The following is a 19872-nucleotide window of genomic DNA, read 5'->3' as shown; positions in this document are numbered from 1 at the left end:
AGACTGGAACCAATCAGTACAAGATAACTTATCTCAACACCCATACTTAAGCACGATTGTCTTAAAGTCTGCCGTATAGAGCAATGTTTTAGCTGTATAAACCTTCAAGGCAATGAATCAATAGACATAAGCAAAGAAGAAGAAAGTCTCAGTCTTTACTGTCACAATACCTTCAAAGGCTGCACTTGGCATTCCAGTGAGAGACTGCAACATTCGTGTGAGTCTAGACGGAGACAAGTTCGAGACATCTCCTCTGCACAACACCAGTTCTTGCTCACGAGTCACGACCACCACCTTTACCAGGAACAAAAAAAAATATTGATAAGCCTTCGTTGGATGAAAGAAGTAGAAATATGTAAACTTGGTCTTTCAGTGAACCAAATGGTCTCTAACTGAAATTAAAACAAGCAGAGCACATTTCAATAATCAAGCTGAGTCTCTTACGAGCATGTAATGAACAAACACATGAAAATTACAGAATGATGAAAACAAATAAGACAAGCTAAAACAATACCTTGCAAACGTTGGGACATAGTTTTGGCAGAGTCATCCCTCTTGGATTTCTGCAACACACATAACTAAAGAAACGAACTTTAACTTCAAATCAAACCATATAAAGCATAAAACTTTACTTCGCCTTATCAATGACCAGTTTCTTACGAACAAGCTTCCTGTAACAAGAACAAAAAAAAACACAGAGAGAATAAGAGACATAGAGTGAGAGACAGAGAAGTGATCAGTCGTGGTTATGACGAGCGTGACGGTGGTGGTGGCGACTCCGGTGAAGACGGATCTGAGAAGCGATGGTGGTGGTGACGAGCGATTGGGGATGGGAGAGATGGCGATGGTGGTGATGGTAACGAGCGATGGTGGTGGTGACGTCACGTCGCGTCGCGTCTGCTCCTTTCTCTACCTTCTACGAACTCCATCTTCTCTCTCTCTCTCTCTCGTTTCTCTGACTCGTAGATCTCAGAAAAAAATAATTAAAAAAGAATAAAAGAATAATTAATCTCAAGCGTCGATTCAATATCATCCAAGGGTGTAGAAGGTGATCCGTGTCATTAAAAACAAGTAAACCAATAGGAACAAAAGGTGAGGATTGACACAAGAATCATTTTAGACCTTTGATCCAAATCAATCAATGGTTCAAAAAAAAACAATACAGATTGTCTTTTTATTTATCTATAACTATTATAAAAATCATCTAAGCTTTAAATACTTTAGTATTATAACTTAAAACTTGAAATCTAAATTTTGTATTTGAAATTTTAATTTTTTTACGGAATTATAATTTATTTAAAAGTTAAGATTCAAGGTTTATGATATATTTAAAAATGAGATTTGTAGTTTAGGGGTTAGTGTTAATATTTGGGATTAAGTACATGATTTGAGTTTTCGAATATACTCGGAGTTTAAATTTAATGTCTCTATTATAGGTTTGTAAAGATTCAATCTATGATTTTGTATGTATAGTTTAAGTTTGGGGTATAGGGTATTAGATATATGGTGTAGATTTAAGATTTAATGTTTGACTTTTAAAATGAATAAATTTTGAGTTTTGATTAAGGATCAAGTTCAAAATTTAGATTTTGTATTTAAAGTTTAGGGTTTGAAGTATGATATAAGGTTTGAGATTAAGTTTTGGGGTTTAGGGTTTGAAATACTCTTTGGCAGGCAGGGTTTATGTCATAGAATGGAAGCTCATGTAGTTTTCTTGATGTATAGTGTCATTGCATATTTGATGATCAATAATTTTTTGTCTGAGAATTATTCTAGATTTTTTTTCACGAAACAACACTTACCATAAACATATTTGAAAACTCAAACCACATCGATTCAATTATTTAATAAGAAACTTAAATCAAATCAAAACATTAAAAGTGTAAAAAACAAATAAGCTAAGAAAGCTTCGAGTTCCAGCTCTCACATACGTAAATATAAGTTACATTCTCTCAAACCTAAAGTTCTCTTGATGATCTTTTAAGTACTTCAGGAACTCATCATCATGGAGAATGATACTCGTATTGGCAACACCTAAGAAGAGCCAAACCACATTTTCACCCTGTTGGATATTCACAATAGAGGAAACAATACTGGCTCACCCATGAAAACCTCCGCACAACGATGCTCACATCTCCACCGCACGACCACGCCTTGCCTCCTCTGTCGTCAAGATTCATATTTTCTGATTGTGGAAAAAGGGAAAACCCTGCATCTGGTTGACCTCTCAGAATATCCTAACATTTTAAAAGCATATTCTTTTGTTCGTCGCAAAGCAAAAGACAACAGAAGTATCATCAAGCTTCCAAGCATTACACATGGGAAAACAAAATACTTTAGAGTTTAAGATCTTTACATGTCTGGGAGAGCAGAGATAGCACGGGAACAAACATGTGTATTTGAGGGACTCACCCTGTGATCAAACCATCAAAAACACGTCAACGTTCGGATTCATAACCAAGTAACACAAAATGTTTGAGAAAATGGTTTGTTTTTTGGGCCTTATATGTAAAGAGCCAAGAAGCACGCCACTGCAATTGAGAGTAGTTACTGCACTTTCAGCCTGCTAAAGAGAAAAGAAGGATACTTTAAAACCATGGATACAATGGTAAAGTATATGTACTTCAAACAAGTTCTGATAAAGATCAACACTGCTTTACCATGACAAACTCAACGAAACCGATTCTAGTTGGGGATGATGATAATCTCCCAGAAGCCTCAGACGCTATACCTCTCCACACGCAGCCTCAAAGAGGAGTTTTATGTCCGTTTGAGTGACCTGTAAACTCATCAAAGTTAGCTACTTTATGTTTCATTATAGAGCTGTGAAGGAAAAAAAATCTTAGAGAAACACCTTAGTGTCGATCTTAGTGTAGTAGATATTTCTCGCACGCATCTCATGCTCATCTTCAGCCTGAGAACCAAAAACAGGACTAGTACTGACTCTTGAGTCTAAAAAGCACATAACTTTCCACTCAGAATGTGATCAAACAGTCAACAACATAAACAACTAAAACCAGCCATGACAAAGAACACACCACAAACAAATATGAACTTGTAGAAGAGACGTAGACCTGCCCAAAGCCGATGAACAAACAATCAAGCTGCTCCTCAGTGACCTAAACCCAAAAAATTAAGATTATATAAGTGAGAATATTGTAAGCCTGTGGAAGAACCATTGAAGAAAGGTGGAAGCTTTTACAAACCTGTTGGTCAATATCAGACACATAGACAGTTCTTTGAATGACGTCTTCACGCAGAGCTATACTTGTCTGAGGATTCATCTTCTGTTTCTTATAGATTGTTGTGTCCCAGATCTAGGTCAATGACCTCTACAGTTTTAGTTTCTGTGCAATTGAAATTGATAAAACGAAGGGATTAAGAAGAAGAAGCTAGAGACGGCAAATGTGATGGTGGTGAAGAGCCACAGAGGAAGACGAAGGAGCCAATTCACCATGGATGAAGGAGTTTGGGAAAGACGAAGAAGAAGAGTCTACAACGACGATAAGCTTTTTTTTTCTTTGTAAAAAGGAAATGACTTGGGCTGAAAAAACAATTCTACCAAACGTATCTTTTGGTGCCAAATGTGAAATTTCACCTGCACTTAGTAAATTAAGGCAGCTAAATTCTTTTTATTTTTCTGCCATACTAAATATAGCGTTTTAAATCGATAAACGCTATAACAAAAATAAATATTCCTATACGATAGCATAATTGTCATAAACGCTATCATCTAATGCTATTAATACCCACATTTCCTGTAGTGGTTGCTTCATCTTCGCGCCCATCAAAAACGTGTCGCATCAACCTTGTGAACTCCGACTCATAACTCCTAATGGGCCTATCTCCTTGAACAAGGTTCATGAACTGGCGCTCCAACCGATGCTTCGCTTCTGGAGGAAAGTATTTCCTCTCAAACTCCCTCTTCAAAGATGGCCACGATGTAATAGTATGTCCACGCTGCATGTCTATGCTGTCCCACCATCCTGTTGCGTCTCCTTCCAAATAGTACACATCGATCTTCTTCTTGTATTCCTCCGGGCACTCCATGGCTTCAAAATTCTTCTCCATCATAGTAATCCACTTGTCGGCTTCAATAGGATATGATCCTCCTTTGAACTTGTAGGATCCGATATTCTTCATGGTAGATAATAGCTTGGAAACTTCTGGGGTATGAGTACGCCTGCCTTGGTTACGAAGTGCCTCGGTCATCACGTCATGTAAAAGCTTCAGGGTATTTTCCGCTCGTTGATCTTGTGGTCCTTCAGTGGCACGGTTCTGATCTAGCCTTGGGTTTGATTGAACGAATTGATCATGTTGATGTCTCCGGTGCCAAATACGACTTGGACTAATGCTGGCCATACTGTCTTCTCTCACTCTAGTCCTGTTACCGTAAACAGGAAAAGATCTTGTTTTCTGTATGGGGCTCCTATCATGTTCAAACATCTCACTAACGCCATTTCCATCATCCAGATCAGATTTGTAGCCCAATCCTCCGCCTGTCCAATCCATACCCTCTCCCCATATCCGACCTCATCCATCATCACCTATCCCGCGATTAGCCATCTGCACACAATCAAAAGGGTAAGTCCTATTCCTATTAAACCTACTACGGGAAGCGGCTGGTTTCCTAAACATCTTTTTGTGACTCCTTTGACTCGATAAAATTGTTAAAAAGCACTTGTGTCACGCATGGACGAAACCATGCTATGATACCACCTCTGTAACACCCACGAACCATTCTAGGCATAGGTCGAACCACCGGCCAACAATCAAACAAGAACATGACCGACGGCCCGACCGTCTACCAAGATTCGGAAGCGCTACAAGACGGGTTAAGGGGCGCTCCAGCCAAGGTCACAAAAAGTGAAATTCATGACTAGGCCAGCCCTCCCACTAACATGTCCCGTCAGGTCAAAGCCTAAGGCTTCTCAAGCCGTACCTCAACCTGAAGTTGTGTTAGCTCGGACAAGCTAATATCAGAAACAACAAGGCATTTCCACAAAACGTCGATTTTTATTTATCTTATATAATATCTGGTTCACATTACACAAAATATTATACAAGTAGTGGCATGCCATGCGAGAAAAAGTACATACTTATAGTCTGAAAGCGTCTTAAGCAAAAAGATGCATATCTACACCAGCCGGCCTAGCTTTCCGCGACCTCTACAAGCTCACTACTGCTCACCTGAAACAACAACGAGTGAGGAGTGAGTAATCTAGCATTACTCAGCGAGTTACAATCTCCAACTAACAAATACAACTCCTCGCTATCCCATCCCAAACAATCTAAAGCGAGAGGTTCACCTAACAACAATTCAACCCAATTCAACGAATAATAATAAGCAATATCATAAATATGCAGTAGGAAAAAGATAGTAAGATAACTAGCATTATGCTAGCTCACCACCAAACTCAATTTCGAAATAAATTAGGGTTTAACAACCCAAAACACGATATAATATATATAACTAACTCGGGCCCGATGACGTTAGGTTCCTCCTTCACTATCGGCAATATCCTATCTCCCTACCACAAAGGCCGGAAGAAGGAACTTTCAACCGACCGCGGCCCACAGTCTTTCGGGTCACCGCGCGATAACCCACAGTCCTTCGGGTCACTGCCACATTACACCGTCGTGTAATACTCAGCCATAGGACATGACCCCGTTCGTCTGAGTCTTCCCGATCCAGCGAATAAGTGGTTTCCTTGAATTCGCTGGGTACGAGGTCTGAAGGAACACTAACTCACCCCGAATATTCCTAGCATTGTGGATTACACAAATGCTGTCGGCGAAAATATAACCAATACTAAACCCGGTAATATAACCAAGGTTTCATGTAGAAATCACAACACAATCAACCACATTCCAGAATCTAGAATAAAGACTAATTCCAGAATACCTATATCCACAACTTAGCGATATCATCTAAGCATTCAGCATTCGCTAACTAACCAATCAATCTAACCATTAGCATGCTACTACGGTTCTCAAGCAATAACAAGCATGCTATCAACTCAATCAACATATCCTCAACTATTAACAAATCAAACCGTTACTCAGTTAGACCCGGCCTCCTGTCATGATCAAACTTCCAAGTAACGGGAACCTGCATGAAAACAACTCAGCAATCAATTGATCATAACTCACAGTTTTTGGTTGACGGTGGCCTTGACCCCAAACCCGACTTCTGCGATCCGAACCCTTTTTCGACCTTCTCAAGCAGACCCACGTCCAGACTGGTCTTGAACTGGTCTTCACTAGATCGGATCTCTCTTCACTTGAAAAGAACCTTCTCTAGGTGCTGAATCAAAATCGGCAGAGTAACTTTCTCGAAAACTGCCTAAATCGCTCGAAAACTATCGAAAATCGATCTTTCTTTCTTTGCTTTCTCTCTCACGTTTTAAACTGACTTTGAAGTGATATGTATGTGTTGAAATGAGAGGGGTTCGTGGGCTATTTATAGGAATCATCAACCAATCAGAAGCAAGCCGTGTGGCAGCCCGTGTGTCGCTTCGCATGGCTCCGGACGCATGCGCAGCGGCACCTCTTGCTCCACTTGTCTTTCAGCATGGCCTGCTCACATGCAAGGTGACACCACGCCTTCTACCTGTCTGGATGCATGGCCTGGCTTCATGAAAGGAGACACCACGTCCTCCACATGTCAGACCGCATGCTTCGGTTGCATGCATCGCGACATCTCGTGCTTGGCCGTTCCACCTCGTGCTTCTATGTGTCACTCCGCATGCTGTGATCATTTTTACTGCAACACCTCATGCTTCCCTTGCCACATACCATGCCAGGCAGTTTCCACCACGTCCTGATCTCATAGATCGAGCCACCTCGAGCTTCTCGGTCCATTCTTCCAGTTTCGGCCTTTCCGGTGAATTTTTCGTCCCGCGATCAATCCCAATATTTTTTGACGCCCGTTCTGATGATCTGAGTATTTTTAATAAACTCCAAATGAATCCTGACCTGACGGAAAAATATTTCCCGAGCCTCCGGCTTCCCCGAAAAATTCATAATACCGAAATTAGGGTTTCCGCCCAACTTTGGGTTTTCCCGTCGTTCTTTGATCCCGTCCTGCTTGGATTCGTCCTGCTTCCGAATTATGACGTCTCTGAATTAATATTCCGCTGATACGAAGTTTCGTGGATTACTTCGTGGTTAAGAAACGTCGTTCTTCTAAAACGTCGAGCTTCTAAAACGTCGTGCTTCCAAAAATGTTATGTTTCCAAAACGTTCGTCTGATCAATCTAAGACATCTTTTAACTATGGTCGAGCAGCTTATTCGACTCATAGTTCACTCACGATGAATTCTTCAACCATCTCGTACTTCGAAACCTCTCGATCGATCTGATCGCTCGCGACTCGACCACCAAAAAGATACTCGACCATTTTTTTTAAAGGGTTTCTACACAAGTAGTCCTTATATTTTTTTAAGTGAAATAGAAATCTCTTTCAGAGTGCTTTACGCTCACCTGCACATTTCCTCTAACAACCGCTCTCTGGGAGGTTTTTTCGAAGAACTTGTGCGCAATGCAAGAGAAAAAGACTCCTTTTTAAAAAGTCAGTTTTATAAGTTTATTCCAGTTTGAGTAGTCAGTTTTGTTAATGTTATATAGTTTTAACCAAGCGAGGATGATCCAGTGGTTTTGAGGGAGCTTTGGCCCTAATACGGACTTGAGTTCGAATCCCGCTGGGCACCGTCGATTAAAATGGGGTGAAAAAGGCGGCCCTCCAGGATACCTTCTGCGGAGTTGTACAAACAAAAAAGGCATTACTGCATTTCCAACCCCACTGCAAAAAAAACTGCAAAATGGAGTGGAAAATGCAGTCATGAACAAACAAAAAAGACATTACTGCATATATAGAGTAATGTCTTTTTTGTTTGTTCATGACTGTATTTTCCACTCCATTTTGCAGTTTTTTTTGCAGTGGAGTTGGAGATGCTCTTAGGCGCTAGTCGGGTTCCCTCCGGAGTGTCCGGATTACCTGGATTATCAAAAAAAAAAATGTTATATAGTTTTTTGGTCTAATTAATGTTATATAGTTGTTTATCAAGAAAATACTTGGAAAAAATACTTGTAATATATCCATTCTATTAAAATTGAAGTATAAAAAAAACTTGCATATTTTTAAGTTTTTTCCTACAGCTTTACTTCCTTTTAAAATCGTTTTCTAGTAAATATCAAGTTGTTTCATACATCTTTAACTTCATTTTTAATCGTTGCATAATTAATATCTCTTTCTTGGACACATTAAATAACTCATGTACAAACAAACTTTCTATCCTTTTTTTGAACAACCAAATATTTCATTCATAAACTTAAAGACGTAGCAGAGGGTGTGCGTGATACAAGGCAGATTTAGCTAAAGCATCTGCAACCGAGTTTAAGCTTCTAGGAACATAAGAAAAAGAAGTAGACGAGAAGGATGAAGATAGTTTCTCGATATCCAAATTGATTCCGTTCCGTGGAGCTCCACTGGATGTTGCTTAGAGATTAGTGCTTTGATAAGCACATGATTATCTGATTTGAGACAGATATTGGATAGATGAAGGTCCCTAGCTTGAAGGAGAGCTTCCCGAACCGCTAGCGCCTCAGCCATCAGGGGTGATGTGACGAACAATTCCATTGAAGTGCCCTGTATTGTTTCTCCAAAACGTGAGTCGTAGCTTATCCAACCACATCCTGCAGTTCTGTCTTGAGGTCTCCGAGCCGCATCCATAAACAGAGAGGTAGTGCCAGGCACCGTATTATCGCCGAGTGTAATCCTGCTGCGTTGTGCTTGTGTTGTTATCGGTTGCGCTCCCTGCCATACCCTTGCTAAGCGTAGTGCATTGCAGATGATATCACTTGGGTTGAGGTTCTGTTCTCAAAGACTAGAAGGTTTCTTGCTGTCCATATACACCAACACACCCGAACAAAAATTTCAACTGAAACACCCGAAGGTGGCAGACAGATCACCGATGAGGAGGTCCCCAGAACTTGATCAAAAGTATCTGTTTGCAGATCTAATGTCGTCGTGGTAGGTAGGTTGCTCCAAATATTTCTGGTGAAACTACAATGTAGGAAGAGATGGTCCACTGATTCCGGAGCTCCACATCGTGCACATGTGACTGGGTGTGTCAAGATTCCTCGTCGTTGCAGAGCCATGCCTAAAGGTAAGGCATCTTGCACTAACTTCCATAAAAACACCTGTATTTTCGGGGCAGTCTTCACTGGCCAGATGTTCTTGATCCAGTTGAAGTTTTGTAGGCAGTTTTGATGGCCATTAAGAACTTGGTGTTGCAGAGTATCTTCAATATTTTGTTGTTTGACTGCTTCCAAGTAACCTGACTTCGTTGAGTAGACTCTTGATGCGTTGAGCGGCCAGACTAGTTTATCTTCAGCTCCAAGTCTGCTTGGTCGCATATAGAGAATATTCTCCACATACATGGGAGTAAACGATATATCATCTGTTTGTCCCATTCCCTAGAACCACGTAGAAGAAGATCCGACACATATATATCAAGGTCGTTTTCCTTAGCTGGCCCTATCGGAGTCACTAGTGTATCGACCTTTATCCAGGACTCTTTCCATACCCTTGTAGCATTCCCAAACTTTCTTTCCTAACCATAATAACGTATATGCACGATTTTTTTAATTGATTGTAGTTAACTAAACCAATCATTTGGTTTCAATACCCTACTAAACCACTTACATTTTAGATAAACCTGATTGGCGCAACGTAGAGATAGGTTTGAACGATCAATCTCACTAACTGTGTCCATAAGAGACAATTCTTTGCTCAATCAAGAAATTCGAAAGAATGTCTTGAGACCAACTTCTTATGTTGACGAATTTAATCAAGTCAAAACAAGGATTAAAGCTAAAACTCTGTAGTTTATTAAAATCAAAAGTAAAGAACAAGGAACACGATGAGCATCTTATATAGATCCTCCGAAGACACAAACCATCTTAGATAAGGACTATAATATCCTAGATAATAATAACAAATAAAATCCCAAATCCAACTAGAACTAGGAAAATACGAATTAACAAGAAATCTGGAAAATAGCTAAGTTGCCGCCAAAAGGATAGATGCCCTGCATCACTGATCCTATGAAATATGAACCAAAGCAAATATGAACCAAAGCAAACAATAAATTTTATGTACCAGAGCAAACCAAATTATAGTATTTCTGTTAAGTACTTACTATTCTTTAAAAAGGTTAAAGAAGGATTCTTTGTGTATATTAACTTTTATTGGTTGCGTCACTTGATTTTTGGTGATGTAAGTGATAGACGATTCCCTTCATAAGAGCCATTTCAGTTTCATCAACACCTGTTAAACCAATAACACATAAACCCTATTAAAAACATACTGAAGCATATTTAGTCAAACCAGATCTTATGTACCAAATTAAAAAAAAAAAAACGATTTTAGACAAACCAAAGCAAACCAAGTGACATTAAGAATATTTCCTAATTGTGTAACTTAAACCGTTTCAAATATATGGTAAATAATTTGATAATTAATATCATTCACACATATATATTTGAAGTATAAGAATATAACAACTAAATTTCAATTTAATATTTTCCTCAAAAATAAACATAGAAGTTGAATTTATTTGGCATATATCATTTGACATAAAATATTTTATTTTAGAAAGATAGATTTATTAATATATGTAAACATACTAGTTGGTGTTTTATTTATAAATAAATACATCCAAAATGGCTATTATAGCTAAAATTATTAATTAATGAATATGTTATATAGCATATTATTTTTATTGTTTTTCTATCTAACCGCAATATGAGCAACCAAAAAACGACAGAATTACAACCGTCGATCTATAATCTTAATGGATTCTTGCCCATAATATCTCAGACAAGTAAGATATATATACATATAATCTAAGTGATATGTGTGTGTTTTATGTTATTTTACTACATATATCTAATAGTGTTTTCTTTTCCTATTTGGTTGACTACTTAATCGCTACGATTACGGAAGTCCAAAGAGCTGACTTTGTATCTATTGAATTTTGATGCAATGAAATATTTTTCTCCATTACCTTACCTCTTTGTTAATTGAGGATCCATTTCTACCATCTCCATACACTTTTTAACTCATTTCTTTATAATTGTAACTTGACTTATAAGTAATTTGGGTTGGCTCCATTTTCTAAAATTTCGGTTTGCTAATTCTGTATTAAAATTACTGAGCTAATACACAAATTAACCTTAAACATTTTTTACCAGATAATAAGTCAGAGCTACTGCAAGTAGAAACGCTCTCGTGTTAGAACCCTAGCTCGGCGGCCGCCATCCCTCGCGGTCGCCGGATCTAATCCTGAAAGCTGTATTGTCTCCCTTTCCCTTCTTAGATCTCTTCTCCTCTTTCTTTTAGAGCTGCTCCATTTGCCCGTGTGCTGAATATACTCTATTAGAGCTTTTGGTTTCTCAGATCTGTGAACCTCTTGTAGTTCTGGGTGCGTAGAGTGGTGTTTGTCGGTGGTGGTTAAGGGTTGGTCCCTTCTCCGGCCTCCATTTGCGTCTCCTAGCGAGGTAAAAGTCTGAGCCTTGGTGTCTCTGTTGTGATGTGGCGGTTGTGTCTACAATCGGTTTTGGGTAGTGTTGCAATTCTTTGTTAGGGGTTGAACCCGGTTAATCTGTCTTGGATTTTAGAGTTGGTCTTGGTTGGTCTTTGATTCTGCAACGGTGAAGCAGTGAGGTGGTGTTGTTGTGAGGAGCAGTTGAAGGTTTTAGGGGTTTGAGATGAAGACAAGTTCAGTTCATCTCTTCACCTGCCGTGTTTTAAAGGTATCATATTCTCGCCCTTTGAATAAGTGTTGTTCCTGGTTTGCCTTTGGTTGTTCTTCCTCGGTGGCTTCAACTAGTGAAGCAATAAAATGAGGTCGAAGTGTGGAGGTGTCCAGATGAAGGGGCGATTGAAGATGGAATTTCACAGGTGTGGTTCCCCCTGGTTTTATGTTTGGCCTATAGAGTTGTGGTTTGGTTGTTGTCATCGTGAACAAGTGGTTCAAATGAGGTCTTTGTGCTCTGGTGTTGTCATCTGGGACAGGAGGTTCAGATGAGGTTTCTGTGGTTTGGTGTTGTCATCTTGAACAGGAGGTTCAGATGAGGTTCTGCTCTCCTTAACAAACTTTGCGTGCTCGCTTGCTCAGTTCGTAGTAAGATCTCCGGCTAGTCATAGACAATTAAGTCTTTGTTCTGTTATCCATTGTTGTTTAACTTTTGGGTTTTTGAGGGAATGTAAGAGTTTAGGTGATGTTTCGGTAGTTTGAACAAGACCCGCTGTTTGGGTTATAGCTTCCCGTGTTTGGGCTTAGTTTCCGGAGATTTCTACGTTTTCCGCCGGCTTCAGTATTTCACCGATGTATCTTTTTTACGGTAGTAATGAAAATTTCAGTGAAAAAAAAAATAAGTCAGAGCTACTGTCACTGTTTTTGTTTTGGTATTTTTCTTTATTCCTCAAGTTAAATTTGCAAAAATATCTTCTCTTTCCAAAACTATAAAAAAAACGAAAGTCTAAACGAAGGCTACAAGTAGTTTTCAGAACAATGGTAAGAACAATAATATTATAAATTTTTGATGTTAATTTTGTGATGTGCTAACGTTGTAGTTAATTTTGTAGTTTACCGAATGTTGAATTATTGTATTAAAATATTTTAGATTATGACAAAATTAAAAAAAAATTCAACCAATTAAACATCATAACTAAAAATTAATTGATTTTTGTTCACTCTGCCCATCAGTTTATATATAATTTCCAATAACAACAAAAAAATGGATACTAATTTTTTTGAAATTTGTAAAAGAAAACCAATGAATAATTCAAACTACTTTTATAATTGTTTAGCTACTTATATATTTATTATAGATTATAATATTTATATATTAAAATTAATATAATTAAAATTAAATTCTAAACAAAAATCTCAGGCGTAACCCGGGCCTACCCTAGTATTGAATAGCGTGTTGTAGTGAATCCTTAGAGCATGTTTATTATAGGTCTCTTAGGTTGGTCTCTTATCGTAATATAAGATACAACCTCTTAGCTTTTAACTAAAAAAACTAAGAGACTTCTCTTAAATAAGAGATATAAGAGACGACTCTTAGTTTTTTTAGTTAAAAGCTAAGAAACCGTATCTTATATTACGATAAGAAATTCAACCTAAGAGTTCTGCAATAAACATGCTCATGCTCTTAGATGGTTAAAGAATCTGCTTATCACTAATGTATTACAAGATCCAGACCCCCAAAATATTGTGATAAAACCAGATTACGTTTCTAACTTTATATTATGTTCATACAATGTTTTTAATCTCATACATAATAACTGATATATGCCTAGATTCCGAAACCCGAAAATATAACATACATCTGTATTTTTCTTCTTTAGTAGTGTGATAAAAGAAAGAAATCATATTGTAGCTAGAGTTGGTAACAAGAATGAAAGGTTCCATTTTACGTAGATTTCTTGACATACAGAAAAATAATAAGGAATTGGTGGAATTATAATAAATGGAGTGATAGGAATCAAATTGTTTTATTATAAATCTATTTGAGAAAACTCATTTTTATTATTTCAAATACTAAACAAAAAGAACAGAAGAAGCATAAAAGGCTAGCATCCAGCTAAACAAGAAGATGGCTTCCATAAATACTGCGTTTAAGGCTTTGTGTTTATCTCTCTTGTTCGTCACCGTCTCAAGTTCTTCGGCCACTGAACCAAAAGTCTTCGATGTCCAAAGCTATGGTGCAAAAGGCGACGGTACAGCGGATAATGCAAATGTACCCCATCTTCATCTATTGTTTTAGTTTTCTTTGAATTCTATTTACAATTCTTTCAAAATATTTTGATAAAGTTCAATCCGAAATTTAAAATAAACTCAGGACCAAAATAGGAAAATACAACAAAAGAAACTAGTAAAAGGAACTGAAAAACACTTTACATTTTTTTTTGATAAAGAATAAAAAAGAGGGAAGAGCATCGTCTTTTATTCACATTAACTTCATTTTGTTTTATTTTGTATAAATTTGCTTAGTATTGATCCTCGAGCTTGAGATGAGGAAATATATACTGATGATAAATATTTCTATAAAAATACATGTTTCTCATTTAAAACGTTTTTTCATAGACTTTTTGAATTATAAAAATGACCTACACCCACCCAGGACCTCGTAGTCCAGTGGTACTACCTCCTCTTTGGGGAGGGGAGGTCGGCTGTTCGACTCGCGGGGAGGGGGAGGCGTGTCCAGGGCCCTAACCGGTACAGGCACAAACTGGCGCCGGGTCTAGGTGGTGGGCTGGTCGAAGGCTGGTCAACACCTGGTTAAACAAAAAAAAAAAAAAAAAAAAAAAAATGACCTACACCCAGACACACAAAATTTGAAACCCTTTATTTTATAGCCACCATTTCTTGGTTTTAATTAGTTTCAGTTAATCACTATAAATTATTGTCTTGTAATTGTCCTGCTTTGTTTTCAATGTAATTTATCAGGCGTTTACAAATGCGTGGAGAGATGCATGCGCATGGAAGGGACGTAGCAAAGTGTATGTACCAAAAGGAGCCTTCTATCTTGGTGGCGTAACGTTTGCTGGACCATGCAATTGTCAGACTTATTTTGTCATCGATGGAGTCTTATTGGCTCCAACGAATAACGACGACATTAAAAAGGAGACATGGGTGAATTTCGCCTACATAAACTATCTCACCATCTCTGGCAGCGGTACCATCGATGGTCAGGGAAAAGAGTCATGGCCATTTAATAACTGCAACAAGAACGATAATTGTCCTAGACTTGCTGTGGTACGCACGATTTCTTGAACTTCTCTTTGTGTCGTTACATATAACCTTTTAATTAAAAAAAAAGAACAAAATCTTGACAGTATCTTACAAAAAAAATCTTCAGTGTTTTATTATTGATGAATTAAAATAATTATTTATGAGTCTGGTTAGGCATGGGCGTTCGGGTCTTAAGGTCGGGTTCGGGCCGGTTTCTTTCGGGTCAGGATCTTTTCGGGTCCTAAATATTTAGACCCAATAGGTACTTAGAAATTTTTGGTTCGGGTTCGGGTCGGTTCTTCTCGGGTCCGGGTCGGTTCGGGTCTATAATTAAAATACCCATAAAATACCCGTAATTTTTCGGGTCCGGGTCGGGTTCGGATATTTAGGATCTGAAAAGGACATGATATATCCAATTCCATCAACTTTAGTTGAATATTTGTCATATATATCTAAAATTTTACAAAAAAAACTTAATTGAAACTATTAATAATTAAAATAAAAAATTTTAAAACTCTAAATATTACATTTTAAAGCTTTATATTACTTAATAAATGTTAAAAAATAATAACAAACATTGTTAACAAAAGATATTTCAACTAAATCATAAAATAATATATATAAAATAGAACACAAAAACATCATAGTTTTAGATGTACATGTTTTTAAGTCGGGTACAAATCGGTTCTTATCAGGTCAGATCTATTCGGGTCGGTTCTTTTCGGGTCCAAGTCTATTCGGGTCGGTTCTATTTCCGTTCCGGTTCTTTCGGGTAAAAAAAAATTTAGACCCAAAAGGTGCTTGTAAATTTTCGGTTCGATTCCGGGTCGGATATTTTTGGGTCGGTTCCGGTTCGGGTCTTCGGGTCCAGGTTAAAATGCCCAGGGCTAAGTCTGGCACTATTATATAAATGGAAACTGTTTGAGGGGATTCTGTAACAAAGCCGCTAATTCATCCGGAGTCTTATTTCAGGACAAGTTCTGAGCTTAAAATCTTTCAATACATTTTGCAGAGCATGGGATTTGATTTCGTGAACAATTCAAGGATCGAAGGGATAACATCACTAAACAGTAAAGCAGGACACTTCAATTTTTACTTCGTTGATAATTTCACCATCGCCGGTGTCAACATAACAGCTCCCGGCGATAGCCCCAACACTGACGGGATCAAAGTAGGCTTTTCAAGCAATATTAATATCTCGAACACTCACATTGGCACAGGGGACGATTGTATCGCTATCCTCTCTGGAAATACAAACTTATTTATCTATAACGTCACTTGTGGTCCTGGACATGGGATCAGTGTTGGAAGCTTGGGAAAGAACAAGGACGAGAAGAATGTTGAGGGCTTAACGGTTAGAAATACGGTCTTTACTGGCACTAGTGACGGTATTAGGATCAAGACATGGGAATCTTCGGCTACAGAGATTGCAATATCCAACTTCCTATATGAGAATATACAAATGATCGATGTTCAAAGCCCTATAAACATCGACCAGCAGTATTGCCCTTACCCGCCATGCAAAAAAAAGGTAACTTAATGACTATGGGAGAAACAAGATTCTATATTTCTTAATTTTTGTTTAAGGACTCTAATTTGATTTAACAGGTTGCATTATGACATTTTTCTCAGGGAGATTCTCATGTTCAGATCCAAAACGTGACGTTAAATAACATTTGGGGATCATCGATGAACAAAGAAGCTGTGAAATTTCAATGTAGCAAACTCTTTCCTTGCAAGAATGTTCAATTAATTGACGTAAACTTATCGTACAGTGGAAACGGCGGGCCCGCAACGGCGTTATGTGAGAACATTGAAGGTTCTGCCTCTGGCAAGATGGCTCCACCAAATTGTCTGAACTGATTGGTCGAAACAACCGCCATTTTCTTGTACATCATTGCGGTGTAATACATTAAGGGATTAATTTGTAAGATAATCATTAGACTATATACCATGGTTGATTTATTCAACACCCTTCTTTTCTTTCCATTTATTCAACGCCCCGATTTCCCGGGATCCGACAGGGTTACCGAAAAGGGGGTTATCGACACGTGTTTACTCATTTAGACAACCCTACGTGTCCCGTTACTAGTCCCAAGAGTCGACGGACGCATAACCTTCTTTGAAATACCGTCACACCCATATTCATATACTTCTACTTACAATCTTGCGCACAGGGAAATGGAAAGGGAGGAAATGAGCAACAAGTTATTCAGTGAAATGACTATAGACCAGCCTGCCCGCAAGACTCTCTATACTACTCTATGCGGGAACTAGGGCTGACTAGCCACTACAGTCAATAAATGCAACCTAACATTTCCTAACAACATCATTACCAATCATTCACAGTTCTCTACATTTCTAACAACCTAACGATCACCCAATACAATGATCTCACTCATTGTCACATACATCAATCCATAGACTCTGACCGACTCAACATACACGACCGTCTTGAACCTACGACACCAATACGCTTTTTATATCCCGCTTCTCGCGGTAGGCACGTTTGACCAAGCCTCTTCTATGGCCTAAGTATGAGAGTCATATTGCAGCTATGTGTATTAAATCGTTATGAGAATAGATGATTATAGTACAAGTGGAAGATTGTTGGGAATGTCCTAAAATCATTTGTACTTACTCTTGATAAAGTCGTAACGTCAAGGTTCGACAATCGTATAATATTAGGTGGTTATAATATTTTGCTAGAAACCGCTTATAATTTATGAATTGTGAATTCATTGCTAATAGTATATGATCCTATAGGGTCACACACCTAAACAAATTGGATCATAAATATTTGGGGTTTTATACATTTATTTATATTATATATGATATATAATATGAATGTAATATTATATAATTTTCATATGCACCTAATGTTCAATGGTTGCACGTGGGCTAAGCAATTAATGAAAATGGGCTTAGTCTTTTATTCTAATGAGATTAGAATTAGTTACTCTCATATCAATTATACAAGGTGGCAAGGTGACTTGTTAATTGTAAAACAAAACGTGGCCGACCAATACCAAACCCAAAGAGACAATAGAGTTTGTCAAGTTGTTTGAGATTTGATCTCGACGGTACTAGCATCCCTTATCGATCCAGTTTGTATGCGTGTGGATACTGGTAGAGGCACGACGTTTGGAGTGCTTGAAATCTCGACTTGGTTTATTCATCTTTCCCCTGCGAATAACTAGGTATATTCAAAACCGTAAGATCTAGATTTATTTCAGTATTGGCATGAGATTCTAGGCAAACTGAATTCATAAGTAGATTTATAAATCGTTATAAACCGGTATGAATTCCAACAATTCTAGTTAGGAGGGGTCCAAAAAAACCTCCAGACATCATCCATGAAGACACTCAGTTGGAACTGTTGAGGGATTGCGAACGACCTCACAGTTCGACGCCTTACGGAGATGTGTCAGAAGCATCGCCCAGGACTTGTGTTCCTTTCTGAGACGAAGAACCGAAGGCTGCTGTTGCAAAACATTCAGGCCAACTTAGGATTTGATCATTTGTTTACTGTTGAGCCAGTTGGACTCAGCGGAGGTTTAGCTTTATTTTTTATGGATGAATTACAAGTTAATGTTTTATTTTCGAATAACCGTATGATTGACATTGAAGCAGTCATTGATGGAATAAAAGTCTATATGACGTTTGTTTATGGGGACCCTGTATTAGAGAGACGAGATCAAGTTTGGGAACGTCTTACGCGATTCTCAACAACAAGAAATGGACCTTGGTTCATGATAGGAGATTTTAATGAAATCACATGTCATAATGAGAAAGAAGAAGGGAGACAACATCCTGATAGTTCATTCCTCCCCTTTAAGCAGATGCTTAACGACTGTGGGATGCTAGAGTTTCCTTTCACGGGGGACATGCTCTCTTGGGTAGGGAAGAGAGCAGGAGGAACAACAATTCGATGTCGCTTAGACAAAGCATTAGGAAATGCCGATTGGCATGAGAAGTTTTCCCACTCGACTGTGAAGTATATGAGGTTATGGGGATCAGACCATAGCCCGATTCTTGCAGACATACTCATAAAGCCAACGAGAAAATAAAAAAAATTCAAATTCGACAGAAGATGGCTAGACAATGAGGAACTAAGGCAAGTCATTCTGGAGGGATGAAAATCTCCTGATCTTCCCCCCAATGCGACTATAATGGAACATATCTCCAGCTGCCGAAAAGCCTTGAGTGACTGGAGGAAACAACACAATATTAACTCGGCGAAGCTAGTGGAGGAGCTCAAGGAGAAAGTCAAGGGTTTATACGCAGGCGATAATGCGATGACTGAGGAAATTGCAGCAGCGTTGAAGGAACTCTCGGATGCTCTTAAAGCAGAAGAAATGTTCTGGATACAGAAGAGTAGAGTGTTTTGGCTGAGAGAGGAAGATAAAAATACAAAATTCTTCCATGCCTTAACGAAGCAGAGGAGAGCAAGGAACAAAATCACGCAGCTACTGGATGCAAATGGTAACATAGTTGAGGACGAGGAAGGTCTGGTAGCAATTGCTACTGATACCACTCAAATTACCCTAAGGAGTGAATTACTCTCTCAAATAAGAGGTTCAGTTGCAGTACTTAGGGATCGAATCCACAAGGAGCTAGGGAACCTATTAAATATACTCAAGTTATTAATTCTAGGTGTTTGTTGTTTTATGGTTTAAAAGTAAATAGCAATCCTAATTGAGCAAGTCTATTGCTCGACTAACAAGATGATTGGGGGTGTAACTTTATTGGAAGATATTAGATGCATGGTTTCTATTCAGGTGTTAGAGATTATAATCCTATAGATGCCTAACAGTTGCATGCATGATATATTAGAGCTCAACTCCTTAATCACAGTGATCAGCGATGGCAATGTTTCACTGGTTAACTAACTAGATCTTGGATAACTGTCGTCTTTTGATCACAAGAAAGTGTCGATCGATGATCCTATATGGATATCGATCTATACACCTTTCGCAATATCGATCGATTGTCAGAAGACAATATCGATCGATAGCTTCTAGATAAGCCCTAGGCGCGGGTTGATAATGCTCACTAGTCTC

At 38.3% G+C, this 19872-nt stretch overlaps 1 protein-coding gene across 1 annotated transcript; it reads left to right on the top strand.

Annotated features, from left to right (window-relative positions):
• Positions 1 to 10550: 10550 nt before the first annotated feature.
• Positions 10551 to 19591, top strand: LOC111201742 (exopolygalacturonase-like). Its single transcript, XM_048763820.1, has 4 exons — positions 10551 to 13814; positions 14525 to 14833; positions 15822 to 16340; positions 16442 to 19591. The coding sequence occupies exons 1-4, from the start codon at positions 13671 to 13673 to the stop codon at positions 16670 to 16672; spliced, it is 1203 nt and encodes a 400-aa protein (XP_048619777.1). The 5' UTR covers positions 10551 to 13670; the 3' UTR covers positions 16673 to 19591.
• Positions 19592 to 19872: the final 281 nt, after the last annotated feature.

The sequence above is a fragment of the Brassica napus genome, chromosome C7, assembly GCF_020379485.1.
Source record: "Brassica napus cultivar Da-Ae chromosome C7, Da-Ae, whole genome shotgun sequence".
NCBI lineage: Eukaryota > Viridiplantae > Streptophyta > Magnoliopsida > Brassicales > Brassicaceae > Brassica > Brassica napus.
The sequence above is the reverse complement of the archived record's forward strand: the minus strand, read 5'-3'. Positions and strand labels throughout refer to the sequence as shown.